At 36.6% G+C, this 14,061-nt stretch overlaps 2 protein-coding genes across 6 annotated transcripts; one reads left to right on the top strand and one right to left on the bottom strand.

Annotated features, from left to right (window-relative positions):
* Positions 1-67: 67 nt before the first annotated feature.
* On the top strand, positions 68-12,119 carry rabl6b (RAB, member RAS oncogene family-like 6b). Of its 5 annotated transcripts, none has more exons than XM_052557394.1 (17): positions 68-525; positions 1,391-1,811; positions 2,078-2,212; positions 2,916-2,963; positions 3,367-3,396; positions 3,721-3,773; positions 3,905-3,999; positions 4,110-4,250; positions 5,691-5,796; positions 6,043-6,146; positions 6,741-7,126; positions 7,766-7,931; positions 8,238-8,426; positions 8,588-8,921; positions 9,030-9,213; positions 9,900-9,955; positions 10,035-12,119. In XM_052557394.1, the coding sequence occupies exons 2-17, from the start codon at positions 1,679-1,681 to the stop codon at positions 10,224-10,226; spliced, it is 2,352 nt and encodes a 783-aa protein (XP_052413354.1). In that variant the 5' UTR covers positions 68-525; positions 1,391-1,678; the 3' UTR covers positions 10,227-12,119. The 5 variants fall into 5 exon arrangements, with proteins under 5 accessions (XP_052413354.1, XP_052413355.1, XP_052413353.1 ...); XM_052557395.1 differs by lacking the exon at positions 68-525 and adding an exon at positions 694-894 and having other exon boundaries at positions 3,908-3,999; XM_052557393.1 differs by lacking the exon at positions 68-525 and adding an exon at positions 695-894.
* Positions 11,620-13,552, bottom strand: si:ch211-102c2.4 (uncharacterized protein LOC568178 homolog). Its single transcript, XM_052557407.1, has 5 exons — positions 13,396-13,552; positions 12,974-13,273; positions 12,182-12,271; positions 12,040-12,059; positions 11,620-11,948 (listed from the first exon to the last, which is right to left on the bottom strand). Exons 1-5 carry the CDS (start codon positions 13,433-13,435, stop codon positions 11,940-11,942), a joined length of 459 nt encoding a protein of 152 aa, XP_052413367.1. The 5' UTR covers positions 13,436-13,552; the 3' UTR covers positions 11,620-11,939.
* Between the last annotated feature and the right edge of the window lie 509 nt (positions 13,553-14,061).

Genomic DNA, 14,061 nt, shown 5'->3' with positions numbered 1-14,061 from the left:
CTTTAGAGATTTAATACACATATATAATTTGAAAATCATATTTATTTTTGTGTGATTCTGCAGCTGCTACGAATCTAGATAAACAAATATAAAATAAATATAACCAATATTTTTAAAATGTGTGGCTTCATTAACACCATGGAGATAAAAAATGTTCACTGTAGTACATGGTTTCATGTAGTTGCACTACAGTAACGGAGATGGGTGAAAACAATGACAAAGCACCGAACATATTTTCCCTAATATGAACTAAAACATCTCGGTTACGTATGAAAGGGAACCAGCGGAACGCAGGACTTTGGTTTACGTGCTAGACATGGTTATGACCACTAGATGGCCACACAGTACTCCGAAAAGCTTCATTGTAACGAACCATTTTGTGATGCAGCTGAGAGGAATGCGTCGCAAAAAAGTTCGATTATTTTGTGTATAGCTGTGATATTGCTCTGCTATTTCAACCTTCAGACTCTAGCCATACTGACAGAATGTGAAATCAGCCTACAGAAGCAGAAGTTACTTTTTTAGGTAACATTAACTCTTACGCAACACCTGTGTTGTGCATGATTTCTAATGAAAATAAATTAAATAACGTTAAACCGCATAGAGTTTTTGTTTTACTGTCCATCTGTATGCGATATGTGTCATATTACATTCTCTAGATCTTTAGTGAGTCTTGGCTTTTCAGCCAAACTTTTATTTTGAAATGCAATCTCCGCGAGTGTAGCTAACCTTACCGCAACGTACTTCACAATACACAGCAACATTTCAATGATTTCAATATTCATAAGGTGTAGAGGATTTAGCATGAGCATACTGCACAGCAAGTCACAAATTTAAGATGTGGAACTTTGGATCCAAGCACTCAGTTGGTCTAGTATAGACGACAATACCACTGTGAGTACAAGAGCATCAAAAATCTGAGAGAAATTCGGTTAGATGTAGAGTTAACGAGTCAGTTCCTCTTTAGCAGGCTAGTGTGTAACGTTACAAGCAGCTGTCAAAAATCTGACTAGACAGCAATCCACAATAGTATGTTTTTTTTTGTACAATTTGCGTTTTTAAAAAGCTATTTTGAAGAAATGCTTTGCGCTATAAATATCACAGTCCTTTCTGTTATGGTAGAAATCGTTGTATCAGTTTTGTCTCAAACTTAGCGAGCTGCTTATGGTGTGCCAAAATGTTGTCTAGGTATGTTAGGCAGCTTACTAGGTTTTGAGACACAACCTTTGGCAGCACTGAAAATGTGAGTTACTGCAGAGCTCTGCAGCATATCAATCCACCATGAAAGAGGCTTGTTATATGTCATTTATATGTCTACAGCTGCATGTTTTCATATAATACATTGCAGCTTCATTCAGATTGGTTTACTGTTGTTGTTGTTTTCTTGTAGGTTGTTGAAGCAGAAGCTGATCAGCACTTGAATGAGGGTCTTGTAATGCTAGACTGCAGTAGCTGTGTCCTTTGGAAGAGGATCCTGAGATGAATATATTCTGAGATATATTATGCTGTGCCCAAACAGGACTCATTCACCTCTCAAACGAATGTAGAAATGCTTCATGAGCATTGCAAGAAAACTGTCCACCCACAGACAGATAACCTCGGGACATCATAGAAGCCTATTTAAGAGAAGAATATTCGATATCTATAATATACACCTAAAAGCATAGTTTTGGTCAAGATGTTTTCCGCTCTGAAGAAGCTCGTTGGCTCTGAGCCCACTGGTCAGGTAAAGGACAAGAACATCCCTGCTGGCCTGCAGTCAATGAACCAGAGTCTGCAGAGAAGATTTGCTAAAGGGGTTCAGTACAACAGTAAGTTAAAACCCTCAGGGGAAGTGTGTTATTAATGATAAATAATTAGAACGTGTGAGTTTTTAGATTACTTACTTAATGGTTCTTTGCTTTGCCTTAAATTCTTACCAAGATTTAATCCATAAAAGGCCTACATATTGGACTAAATCATAACACACACAACATGTCACGACAAATCAAGTCTGTGTGGCTGGAGCCCGTAGTTACTGTGTGCTAGAGGCAAGATTATTGACGCAAGCTCTAACATGTTATGTGTGTTCTTAAAGTGAAGATAGTTATTCGAGGAGATAGAAACACTGGAAAAAGCACCCTGTGGCATCGGCTGCAGGGTAAGAAGTTCCAGGAAGAGTACATTCCCACTCAGGAGATCCAGGTCACTAGTATTCACTGGAATTACAAAAGTAAGCTTTTTTGAATTTTTTTAACAGGCTTTTGTAGTAAATAAGTGAGTTTTATTTTTATCTAATTAATCATTTGTTTCCATCTATGCATCTTTAATATGTCAAAATAGATTTACATCAAGGTAAATATGCAGTCCGTCAGGTAGAGGATGAGTAGATTTGGTGTACGTCTTTAAATGGCCTGCATCAAACATTAGAGGCCTAGCAATTGATCTAGAGTATGTTTTCCCTCTGTATTTACATCCATCTGTAACCTGTTGGCTGTAATTTACTGTGAGGCATCCTGCTTTTGAAAGCGGGCATGGCTGTACTTGTATCCGTATGTTACTTGTGCTCATTGCAAAGCACTTCTGGCAGAGTAAAAATTAAAGGAATAGTTCTCCCAAAAATGAAAATACAGTTTTGCTTCTTCATCAGAACAGGATTTTTAAACAGTTATTTTGGACCCTCATTGTGATACAGCAAGTGATGTAGAGCTAAATTTCTCCAAATGGGTACTAACGAAGAAAATTAATGGTCTGAGGGTACGTTTTTATTTTTGGTGAACTATCCCTTTAAGAAAAAGGCTAACTAGTTCAAAAAAATGTGTATTTGTACTGCGGCTGCTTTAGAAGAATTCTTTCAAAATAAAGGTATTGAAAGTAATGTAAGGAAGCGACCTCAGTTTTTCAGAGCTGCTCAAATTCTTGTCATTTCTCTTCAGCTACTGATGATGTGGTGAAGGTAGAGGTTTGGGATGTGGTGGATAAAGGTGAGTTTCCTCCAGTCTATTTCAAATAAGCATTCAAATCAGGCAACTTTGTAGACATCATTTGCATGTTTATCCTAAAGCTGGAACATATTACAAAAGTTTTGCTCAGTTTTGTAGTCTGGTGGAGTCCGTGCTTCCGTGTTACAAAGTCTGGAATAATGCCTATATTTTCAAAAATCTGTTGAGGTTTTAAAATGAATGTAGTGTGTTTTAGCCTTTATGCGTTTTCTTGTTTATTCCTTTTAATGGCAAGTTTAGTGTACAGGTACTGCATGTCATTGTTTAATTCACATTCCCATCTCATTCTGACGGTCGGTCATTCATGAAGCCATTTTATCCAGCCCTCCTCCATCCCCGATCATATATATATTAATTATATTTTTCTCACTTGCTGTCCAACCAGGCCAAAAAATCCCCCTTCCAGAAGGTGTAGGTGAGAAACTTCAGAGATTGTAGACTTTAGGATGTGACTTGCCTGTGATTGATCCGTTTGTTCTGTTATCTGAGTGCCAACATTTTGTGTTGACTGACTTTTCGCTCGCTGCATTGTGGCAGACAAATGTACATAGTATTAAAAAAAACAGAACATGAACATACCACAGAACACCATCTACTGCTATTGCCACTAATGTCACTTCCTTTGTGAAAAGGAAGAAGCCACAAAAACAGTGACCTATTTTTGATGCTGTTTTTGAAGTTAGTGAAAAATGTCCAATTTGATGTGTTCTTACAATATTTTGGCTTTGACATTCTCTAGGAAAGGGGAAAAAGAGAGGTGAAACCTTGAAGTTGGAGAACGAACCTCAAGAGGTAAGTCAATAGTCATGATCTATCAGGTTTTTACCGTTTCCCTACTACACTAAACTACTATTTTCAAGACCAATAATAATGCAAAATATACCCTGTGCACCAAATCTCCATATTTGTCTCTGTGCCTTTAGCAGACGGAGAGTGAACTGGCCTTGGATGCTGAGTTTTTGGACGTGTATAAGAACTGCAATGGTGTGATCTTGATGTTTGACATCACCAAGCAGTGGTAAGGGAACAAAGACAATCAGCATGATCTCTAAAGACCACTTCTCCATCATGCAGAACTCGCAACAAACACTTCGTTTTACAAATCTATGCTTTTTCACGATCCAATAGGACTTATAATTACATTCTGCGGGAGTTGCCTAAAGTACCCACTCATGTGCCTGTGTGTGTACTGGGAAATTACCGGGACATGGGAGAACACAGAGTCATTTTGCCTGATGACATCAGTGACTTCATTGCCGGTCTTAACAGGTAAGATCATTGCAGTCAACAAAAATGGCTAAATAGACCTTAGTATACCCTGTCTTAGTATACATTTCTGATCATTTTTAAAACAAATGGTCAGTTTATCCACATAAAAAGTCTCCATAGCCTTTCTTTAAAATAATATTTGACATTTGCCTTCTTATTTAAAACCACTTAGTTTCACTATCCATTCAAATACGTTGCTTATGCTTTATGCATTGTGGTGGGTTAATGATGAATTTAAAGGGGGGGTGAAATGCTTTTTTTTTTTTTTTTTATACTGTAAAAGAGTTGGATTCCCTTGCTTAACATGGACAAAGTTTCAAAAATTAAGTTGTACGTTTGAAGTTGTACGGTTTGTCAAAAGTTTCGGAAAGTTTTTTCCCGAGTATGGCTCTGAGTGACGTTAGATGGAGCGGAATTTCCTTATATGGGTCCTAAGGGCACTTCTGCCGGAAGAGCGCGCACTCATGTATAGCAGAGCACTGAGAGCACAGACATTCAATGATCAGAGCGTCGCGAAATGTCACAAAAGAAGTGTGTTTTTGGTTGCGAGGGCAAGACAACCCTGCACAGATTACCAAAAAAAACAAAAAACATTAAGGGACCAGTGGATGGAGTTTATTTTTACAGAGCATCGACGGAGTTGTGCAAGTGTTTTTGTTTGTTCCCTGCATTTCGAAGATGCTTGTTTTACAAACAAGGCCCAGTTTGACGACGGATTTGCACATCGTTTATTTCTTAAGGATGATGCAATCCCAACGAAAAAGGGTCACGATCGTGTGTTGGAACCGCATGCGGTGAGTAAAACTGCTTCAAATATCTCTGTGTTGTTAACTTAGCTATCGGCGTAAGCACATCAAGTAAACCTTGTACACCTTTAAAAAAAAAAAAGACGACATAAAGTGGAACTTAGTCATTTTCCAAAACCGCTAAGCAAATATATACAGTTTAATTACATACCACATAGAGACGTCCTGCTGTAGTCGTTGCTGCTGCTGCTCTTGTTCAATTTCAGCCTCGGGATCTGATTCTGGATCATAAATAAACGGCTGAATCGGACTGTTAGCCATGGTTTGATTTGGATGATGGTTTTTGTTCCTCACAGTAATGTCACAACTTCCAAACGCTCTCAATGCAAAAGCCTACTCGCGCTCGTGATTCTTTAGCTCCGCCCACACGTCACGCCTCCAGCCGGTCGTGTTTTTCCGAAAAAAAATCAGCACAGACTATTTTTCTCTTATAAATATAATAAAACTAAAGACTTTTTGGAGATATGAAGGATGCAGTACTACTCTATTGGTACTCAAGATTAACAGGAGATTGAGTGAAAATGAGCATTTCACCCCCCCTTTAAGATTATAAATAATGGACTATGTTCACATATTGTTTTTGGATTATACTCCGTGGGCTTTGTTGATGTTTGATGTCTCCATGATTTTGTAGACCCCTTGGCTCCTCTTACATCCATTATGCAGAATCTTCAATGAAGAATGGTTTTGGTTTAAAATACTTGCACCGATTCTTCAACATTCCGTTCTTACAGCTTCAGGTAAGCAGGTTAATTGTCTAGCTTAGAGTGTCTCTTCAAGGCTAATGGTTTATTTAAATCAAACCTCAACCAGCTACCAGACAGCTATCAGTCGTCATTTTTAATTCGTCTATGCTCAATAATATGTCATGAGATCTGACAGAAATCTTTCTCTGCGGGTTTGCCTTTATCTTTGTTCTCATTAGCTTTCATTGAAATGATAGTGAATTAAACTTTAATTTAAATTTCTACTGCCAACTTCCACAGAGAGAGACCCTGTTACGACAGCTAGAGACCAATCAGTTGGACATTGATGCCACGCTAGAGGAGCTAACAGTTCAGCAGGAGACAGAAGACCAGAATTATGAGATGTAAGAACTAAAGAACACCCCACATTAACATCCTATGGTTTCATTTCATCTACTAGACAGCCAAACATTATTCTAAATCAAATATCAGCAACATTCCATGTAAATACAGTTATGCAATTGTTCAAAACTTTGGAGTCAATAAGATTTTTATTTTTAAATAGTACTTCACAATCACACTCATTTTAAGAAATGTTCTAATTATTTTATATTAATTAATTACTGCATAAACCAAAAGTGAGAGTAAATACATTTTATATAAAATACAAAATATTATTTATTTATTTTAAAAAGAAATACTGTTCTTTCAAATGTTCTATTTATTGGAGGAATAAAAGTTTGTCACGGTTTCTAGAAAAATATTAACGTCTTTTGATCAAATAAATGCAGCCTTGGGGAGCATAAGAGACTTCTTTCAAAAACATTCAAAAGAATCTTACCAACCCCAAACATTTGGACAGTAGCAGAAGTTCCTTCACAAAAGTGACATTGTTTGAAATTATGAGAACATCCAAAAGTGCCTATTCTTAGATTTCTTAACTGCAGTCAGTGGCGTCTGACTTTTATGATACAGTAGGTGTCTGTTATAACTTTCAGTTTCCTGGAAATGATAGAGTCTCGTAGTAAAGGCTACAGCTCTCCCGGCCCTGCTAATGGACAGAGCCCCTCCTCAGGCTCGCAGTCTCCCATCGTTCCTCAGAGCGGATGCTCCACCAGCAGCTCTAGCCCCTGTAGCCCCCAGCAGCCTCCCATTCCCTCCCAGACCGTGAAGTCTCCATCCCCCTCTCCATCCCCTCCTCCTCCCCCTCTCTCCTCAACCCAAGCGGCTGCGGCCTCTCCCTCCCCTTCCTCTGCTCTCCCCGACCCGACGGTCTCTGCTCCAGCTCAGGCGTCTGCCTCTGCTCCTCAAACCCAGAAACGCAGCTTCATCTCCAGGCTCTTTGGCTCCGCTCCCACCCAGGATCCTCCAGAAGTCACCCAGGGTGAGTTTTAGCATGGTGCTTCTAGCTGCAGTGATTGCAAGCTCTCCAACCAACAGCATTTTTGACATTCTCACATTCTTCTTTTATATTATTATTATTATATTGTGCTGTATTAAATATGACAAAACGCTGAAAACAGAAACACTGAGCTTTTATACACAGCTTTTATGTTTTTTTCTCTTCAAATGTTCAGTGTCTCAGTGACTCATTGCTAAAGGACTGTTCTAATGCTATGTAATACAGAAGAGATTTGAAGGCTAAGAGGAATTCACACACACACACACACACACACAATCTCAAAGGGATTTTTCCCCCGAGCGAGACCCTCAAAGCCGTGAAAAATGGGGAGGATTAGGACTCGTGCACATCATAAGGATGTGTTGTGGATCAATAGAAAATCACAAGACCTTGTGCATTCCTGGGTTATGGAGAGGGTTTTATTAGCTCTTGCACACCACCTGAAGGAGCTAACAGTAGCTATTTAGAAAAAATAAGAATTCACTATATACCTTTTTGTTTTTCGTGCATTACCATTCCTCTTCTTTGGAGTTTTTTTGTAATTGCTGTTGTTTATATATTTTTAGTGCAAGCTGTTTTTGCCCTAGATCATGTGACCTCTCACTTCTTGGATTTCCACAGAGCCAGATTCAGTCTCTGCAGAGGCTCCGTCTACAGTTCAGAGCGTGGATGATTTTGTGCCAGACGAGGGACTAGACAAAAGCTTCTTGGAGGACAGTCTCCCTTCTAACCCAAAATTGGCTATGAACACCCAGCCCTCTGCTGCGGGCGCTGCAGATAGTGACAGGTACATTTATATATAAGGCATTCTTTATAAACTTTTATTATGTGATATGCTATTTAGAGTATACTCTACATTTACTTAGTTTTTTTTTTGTTACAATATAAATCTCTTTATTGGAAATTTTGATCATTTGCAGAATAAAGGTATTCATTCTTTAAAAAAAACAATCTCCCAAACTTTTAACTGGCGGTGTACTCTTACAAGAAAATGAACTTAGCTTGTTGTTTCTTTGTGATTTTCTCTGTGAGACAATATAGCTGATCAGTACAAAATTAGAATTTAAATCCATATTTGTAACATTTATTTTAGTGAAGGGGAAGGAAAAGACGGGAACCCCATGGTCGCTGGTTTCCAGGATGATTTGGACCCTGATGATGCAGAACTTGAACCCAGAGCTTCTATCCCCACTAAAGACTTGGACCTCACTCTCTCCAGTGATGAGGACGCTCCAAAGCCTTCTGTAGCTCAGGATGAAGATCTGAACCCTGGACCTCACCTGTAAGCTTCGAATCCTGATTTTCATTTTTTATCAAATGAAACTATATTTAATGAGTGAGACCTCAATGAAATTCGAATTTTGTGTTGTGGGTATCATTTCTTTAGTTTCCTGAACACAGTCTGGTTTTCATGGTGTTTGTTTATAATATTTGTTTATTCAGGGTGGCTATGGATTCATTATCACTGGAGGACAAACCAAAACCTATCCACAAGGAGCCATTGATCCAGGCCCAGGTGATTGTCAGCAGTCAGAACGTAGAGGCTTCCATTCTTAGTCCCACTCCGGTACACATTACACAACCACTGCAGACAGCGTCAGAAGCAGGAGCCCTGTCAGATCCCCCAGCACAGGTCGTTAAACAGAAAGAAAAATCAGCTCAGGTGGAGTCCTCTGACTCCGACCCAGACGAGCCTGTGGCCAAACAGATGCTTTCATTCGTCATGGATGACCCTGACTTTGAGAGTGAGGAGGAAGTCATACAGAAAGTGAATAAGGTACTGAGTTGATGATGATGATGATGAGCATTGTAGTTCACGTTTTGGGTGACTTTGTCTGGATGGATAATTTAACCCAAAAGACCTTTGCCTTCTTGTTTGATCCAGGAATCTTTCACAGTTAGAGATGATATTCCTGACCTCTCGGATGATGACATCACCGCAGCTAAAATTCCTGAGCCCATGAAGCCTACTGTACTCTCCTTTAAAAGCAAGAATGACGGTGACCTCTTTGGTCTAGGAATCGAGGAAAAGCCCATCAAAAGCAAAGACAGCAGTGAGGAACAAGATGGCAAGTCACTTTTTTTGAATGGAGAATATTAGTGGTAGACGTTGTATGTTGCATAAAATTTTATATTTGATTAATAATAACTATTATATGAATAATAGATCATTAATATTACATTACATTATACATATTATGTTAATATTATTTAATATTATGTTAAATATACACAATCAAAATTTGGAGTCTTTTGGAGTTTTTTTAAAATCCGTAAGGATGCAATAAATTGATAAAAAGTGAGAATAAAGTCATTTTTTATGTTACAAAATATTGTAAAATTATCTTCTATTTCAAATAAATGCTGTTCTTTTTAAATGTTTTATACATCGAAGAATCCTGGGGGGAAAAGAATCACTTTTTCCACAGAAAAAATATTAAGCTGCACTTCTATTTTCATCTGCACTGAGTGATGATTTCACAGTGCTTTCTGAATGATCATGTGACACTGAAAACTGGAGTAATGGCTGTTGAACATTTAGCTTTGCCATCACACAAATAAATTACATTTTAAAATATATTAAAACAAAACGTTCAATTTAGGTTTCAGTTTAGGTTTTTGCTGTATTTTGGATTAAATAAATGCAGCCTTGGTCAGAATAAGAGACTGTCTGATAGGAAGTCTTACCAAACCCAAACTTTTGAATGTAGTGTGTATTTGCATCAATAAACGTGTGCTACTTTTCTCCTCACAGAAAAAGAAAGCAAACATTCCAAGGAAAAGAAGAAAAAGAAAAAGAGGAGCAAAGAGGTGAAATATATTCGATTACAATCATTCAGAGATGAAATTACAGACTCTTGTTTTATAACTACTTTGTATTTCATCTCAGGATGATGACAAAAGCAGCAAGAAGAAGCACAAACACAAGAAAAAGGAAAGAGATGAGGCAGGTGTGACCGCAGAAGAAAAGGACAAGAGAAAAAGAAAGTCACGAAGCAAGAAAACTGATGATCTTGAAGCTTTTCTGGCTGGAGAAGAAGCCTCAGCGAAAAGAGAGGAGGGCGACTATGAGGAACTGTAACTTTCTCGCGCTCTCTCTCTCTCTCTCTCCCTCTCTCTCTGTGCATTGGTACCACAAGCTTGAAATGTTCTCATCAAAAACCACAAAAACATGCTTTTTCTAGCAGCCCAACATGTGATGATGTGTTGATCTGTCTGACAGGTTACAAAACTGCTTCACACTGGTTTCCATGTGCTACAAACACTTGGCAGTCCATCCACTATCCCTGAAGAGTTTGGGATTTGCCAGCGTAGTTCACACTCTTTGGGCCTTAAACTGCAATAAGTGGAAAAGCCATGCAAAATTGTCACTTGCATGTAATTTGACCTTTGATGTTTTTCGGATTGAAATGAATTTGTCACTCATAAATTTGTGTTTTCTGAATGTTTACATGGTTGCTTTTATATGGTTGCATTTTTGTCATCACATATGTGAACCATTACCACTCTGATACAATGCTTTTCATTATTTTATTGCATTGTTAGTTGCCTTGTGTATGTGGATTAGTTGGTGTTTTTGCTCAATAGATGTTCTGAGAGCTTGGCTTTGTGTAGTTTTGCCATGTGCTTGGTGTTTAATTAAATATACTGTATTTCATGGTAGGATTATTTGTTTTTCCAAAATATATCAAGAAAAATATTTTCTAAATATAAAGGAGGTTGTCAGTAAATGCTCTCATGATAGGGGGAAGAGTAGTTACGACATTGCCGATTATTTTCGCAATCTATAAATCAGGAAATGCCTTAAAGGATACTATGGTGCAAATGCAAGACTTAAAAGAACTCAAATAGACCAGTTAAAAATGTGCGTGTAAAAAACAATGAGATCTTTCTACTGTGTAATTATGCAAAATTGTGTTTAAGGTTTTATTTTTCTGTAATTATGCCATTTTGAATTTTTGCACTCCATCTTTCTTGTCTACTTTACCGTTTTATGATGGTAAATTACAAGAAAATACCTATAATGCATTGTCATTTGAGTTTTATTATGATTATTTTTGGCCTAATATTTGATTAAATCACTATCGATTGAAACTGTGCAGTTGCTTGAAGATTTAAATCTGTACAAAAATACTATCATATATTTTTTTGTAATGTAACTGGGTTGTTGTTGTTTTTTTAGTGAGGCTATATTACTTTAAGTTTGTTTATTTTTTACTTTCTCTTTCTCTACTAATAATGAAAGAAAGTTAGCAAAGACGCCAGACAATGTTCGACTTGACTTCAGCTTCAAGTCTGATACAGTTTGTGCAATGATAAAAAAAAGGTTGTTATATATGCATTCTTACATCAAAATCATGTTGAATTGTGTGTTCATTGATGCTTTGTTGCATTGACATTTGTTTTTGTTTTTTATATAAAGAAAATGTAATAAGATCAGGCATATTATTTAAAAGAAGAAAGCACACACACACATATATATATATATAATGTGTATAAGATAAACATTTCACATGAATGACATGCAATAACAATAAGGTAAATTATAAACACCAAATTGTATGTTGATTTACATAACAAATGAAACATAATATTGTCATGCTGCTGTTTTTACTGTGGACATTTTTGTATAAACAAAAAAAAAACAATTATAAGGAATTACAACAACAAAAACTACATTATTCCCCTGATGGTGACTTAAGACAAACAATATTTCGTTTATTCTTCAGTAAAGGTGAAGGCCTCATTCTTCTGCCACTTTTCTTTGGCATATGACATCATGTAGTCTGATATATTATGTTGTCTGCAAATTGGATAATTTCAGTTAAAGAACAAATTTTATTGATGTTAACAGCAGAGACTAAATGAGAGAAAAATGGACCATGTGCTCTTACCTTTCTATCGCCACGCTTTCCTATGGTCAGCAAAACAGTGACATGTAATCAAATAAAAATAAACATTTACAGATGTTAAAGACGTGTTCAAAGCATTTTTTAGTTGTGGTTTTTAATATTGTGGTGGTTTGTGAGGACTCACTGTTTGAATAAATGTGAGTTGCAATGATCGTCGCTGGAAGCAAAATAAATAAAATCCAGCGAATGATGGACCAAGCAAAGTTAAATGGTGCTGCAAATGACATGATCATAAAATCATTAAAAAATTATCTCACAAATGCACATAAACTGAGTCACCACTGGTAAGCTACTACTAAATATTGTAGAAACTTAATTTTCTGTAAAGTTGCTTTGCAATGATTTGTATAGTAAAAAGTGCTCTATACGAATAAACTTGAACTGAATTGAATTACTTTTAAGACAGTTAAAATGCTACAGTAAAAATCTGGCAACTAGTTAATGTTACGGTGAAAAACAGTAAGAAATCTAACAAGGTATTTCATGTACTTAAACAGTAAAATACTGTTAAATTAACAGTTGTTGGATGTGGAAAAAAAAGTTAATTTTTATATTAAAAAAGTGTAAACTAAAATTTCCTAAATTTGCCTTGTGGCACTTCTCAGTTGATATTTTTTTCAGGAACAAAACAGAAGTCCGTCAGGAGGATGGTATATTAACATGACCTTTTTAACATAAAATTTCTACTATTTAAATCTGTAAAACCTTAAATGTTGCTACGGTAAAGTTTTGGTAACCGCAATTGCATTTTTTTTCTTTACCGTAAATTCCAGAGATATTTATTTTAAAATACATTTTAGGAATTTAAAATTAAAATGAAGGAAATTAAAACATGCTGAAAATATTTTTAACATGGTGCTCTCTTGCTCTTAGGAAACCATCTAAAGAGAAATAGAGAAGTAGTATTTCGTCTTACCATTGGTAAAGTAATTCTCAGCCAGTTTAACGATGTTCTTATTATCAGTCATGAGCCCACACCAATAAACTCCATCTCCTTGCGTGAGAGTCTTTACTGAGATGGTGAAGGACTTTCCATCATCCTTCACATCTATGTTGCCTTGCTCCAAAACGGTGACGCCTGGCTGGAAAGCGAAGCCTGTACAGCAGTTTTCATCCTGGGCATCTCTTTTGCACCACACCCTTTGTTTGTTCAGAGATATACTCTTGTTCTCATAGGGGCAGATGAGTGTCTGCAGATATTCAGATGTGCTATGTCCTGTGGATAAAAATCAAGTTTTTCCTCTATGATATTTTTAAAAGGGAATAAAATCAACAAATGTTGGACAAAATACATCCTGAGAAGAGCCTTTGGGTTGTTTATGTGTGTTTTCACCTTACCTGTTAGGATAATTAGCAGAAATGCGGTTATTAGATTCATGATGACCGATGGACGACAGATAGTGCTTTGAGTCTGCAAGGATGTACTGCTCTTAAATGTTGTAGAGGAGGAAACACATACAGGAAATAACTCGCCACAAACACATTAAAAAGGAACATGCCACTAGTTCTCTATTTTTATTATGCAGTCAGCAGAAATCACTCTAATGGTCATGACATTACTGGATCTTTCGAAGGACAGTGTCACATTTTTTGCCAATTTTTTAACAATTTTTATTTGTTTATTTTTTGAATAACGCTTAAAGTTTCTCAGGTCTCTTATGCTTCTAATACTCACAAGCTGCATTTATCTGAAGACCAAAACTGTAAAAACAGTAAGCCTTATAGGTCTACTGCTAAAATATGAATACAATTTAAATAGTTTTATGTGGTGGCAAAACATTTCTAGCAGCCATTTCACAATCTACAGTGTCACACGATTATTCTTAATCTAAAATCATATGAAAATGCTGATTCGGTCTTCAAGAAACATTTTTGATCAATCTTTCAAAAAGTATTTAGTATTATAATTATATTTCCCATACGAAAGAAAAATATATTTACCAATATATTTCTTAAAATATATTGTCATATATTGTAATATATTATTTTCCCTTGTTATTTCCT

This window comes from Carassius gibelio, chromosome B5 (assembly GCF_023724105.1).
Source record: "Carassius gibelio isolate Cgi1373 ecotype wild population from Czech Republic chromosome B5, carGib1.2-hapl.c, whole genome shotgun sequence".
NCBI lineage: Eukaryota > Metazoa > Chordata > Actinopteri > Cypriniformes > Cyprinidae > Carassius > Carassius gibelio.
Note: the sequence above shows the minus strand (reverse complement) of the source record. Positions and strands in the feature narration are given on the sequence as shown.

Bases quoted from the DNA above. Each gene is read 5' to 3' on its own strand.
- si:ch211-102c2.4 (XM_052557407.1), bottom strand. From the start codon at position 13,435: ATGAATCTAATAACCGCATTTCTGCTAATTATCCTAACAG. The intron at 12,272-12,973 runs GTAAGACGAAAT...TGTCATTTGCAG, and splicing joins TGAGAATTACTTTACCAATG to CACCATTTAACTTTGCTTGG. The intron at 12,060-12,181 runs GTGAGTCCTCAC...TGCTGACCATAG, and splicing joins AACTCACATTTATTCAAACA to GAAAGCGTGGCGATAGAAAG.
- rabl6b (XM_052557394.1), top strand. From the start codon at position 1,679: ATGTTTTCCGCTCTGAAGAAGCTCGTTGGCTCTGAGCCCACTGGTCAG. The intron at 3,397-3,720 runs GTGAGAAACTTC...GACATTCTCTAG, and splicing joins CCCCCTTCCAGAAGGTGTAG to GAAAGGGGAAAAAGAGAGGT. The intron at 7,932-8,237 runs GTACATTTATAT...CATTTATTTTAG, and splicing joins GGCGCTGCAGATAGTGACAG to TGAAGGGGAAGGAAAAGACG.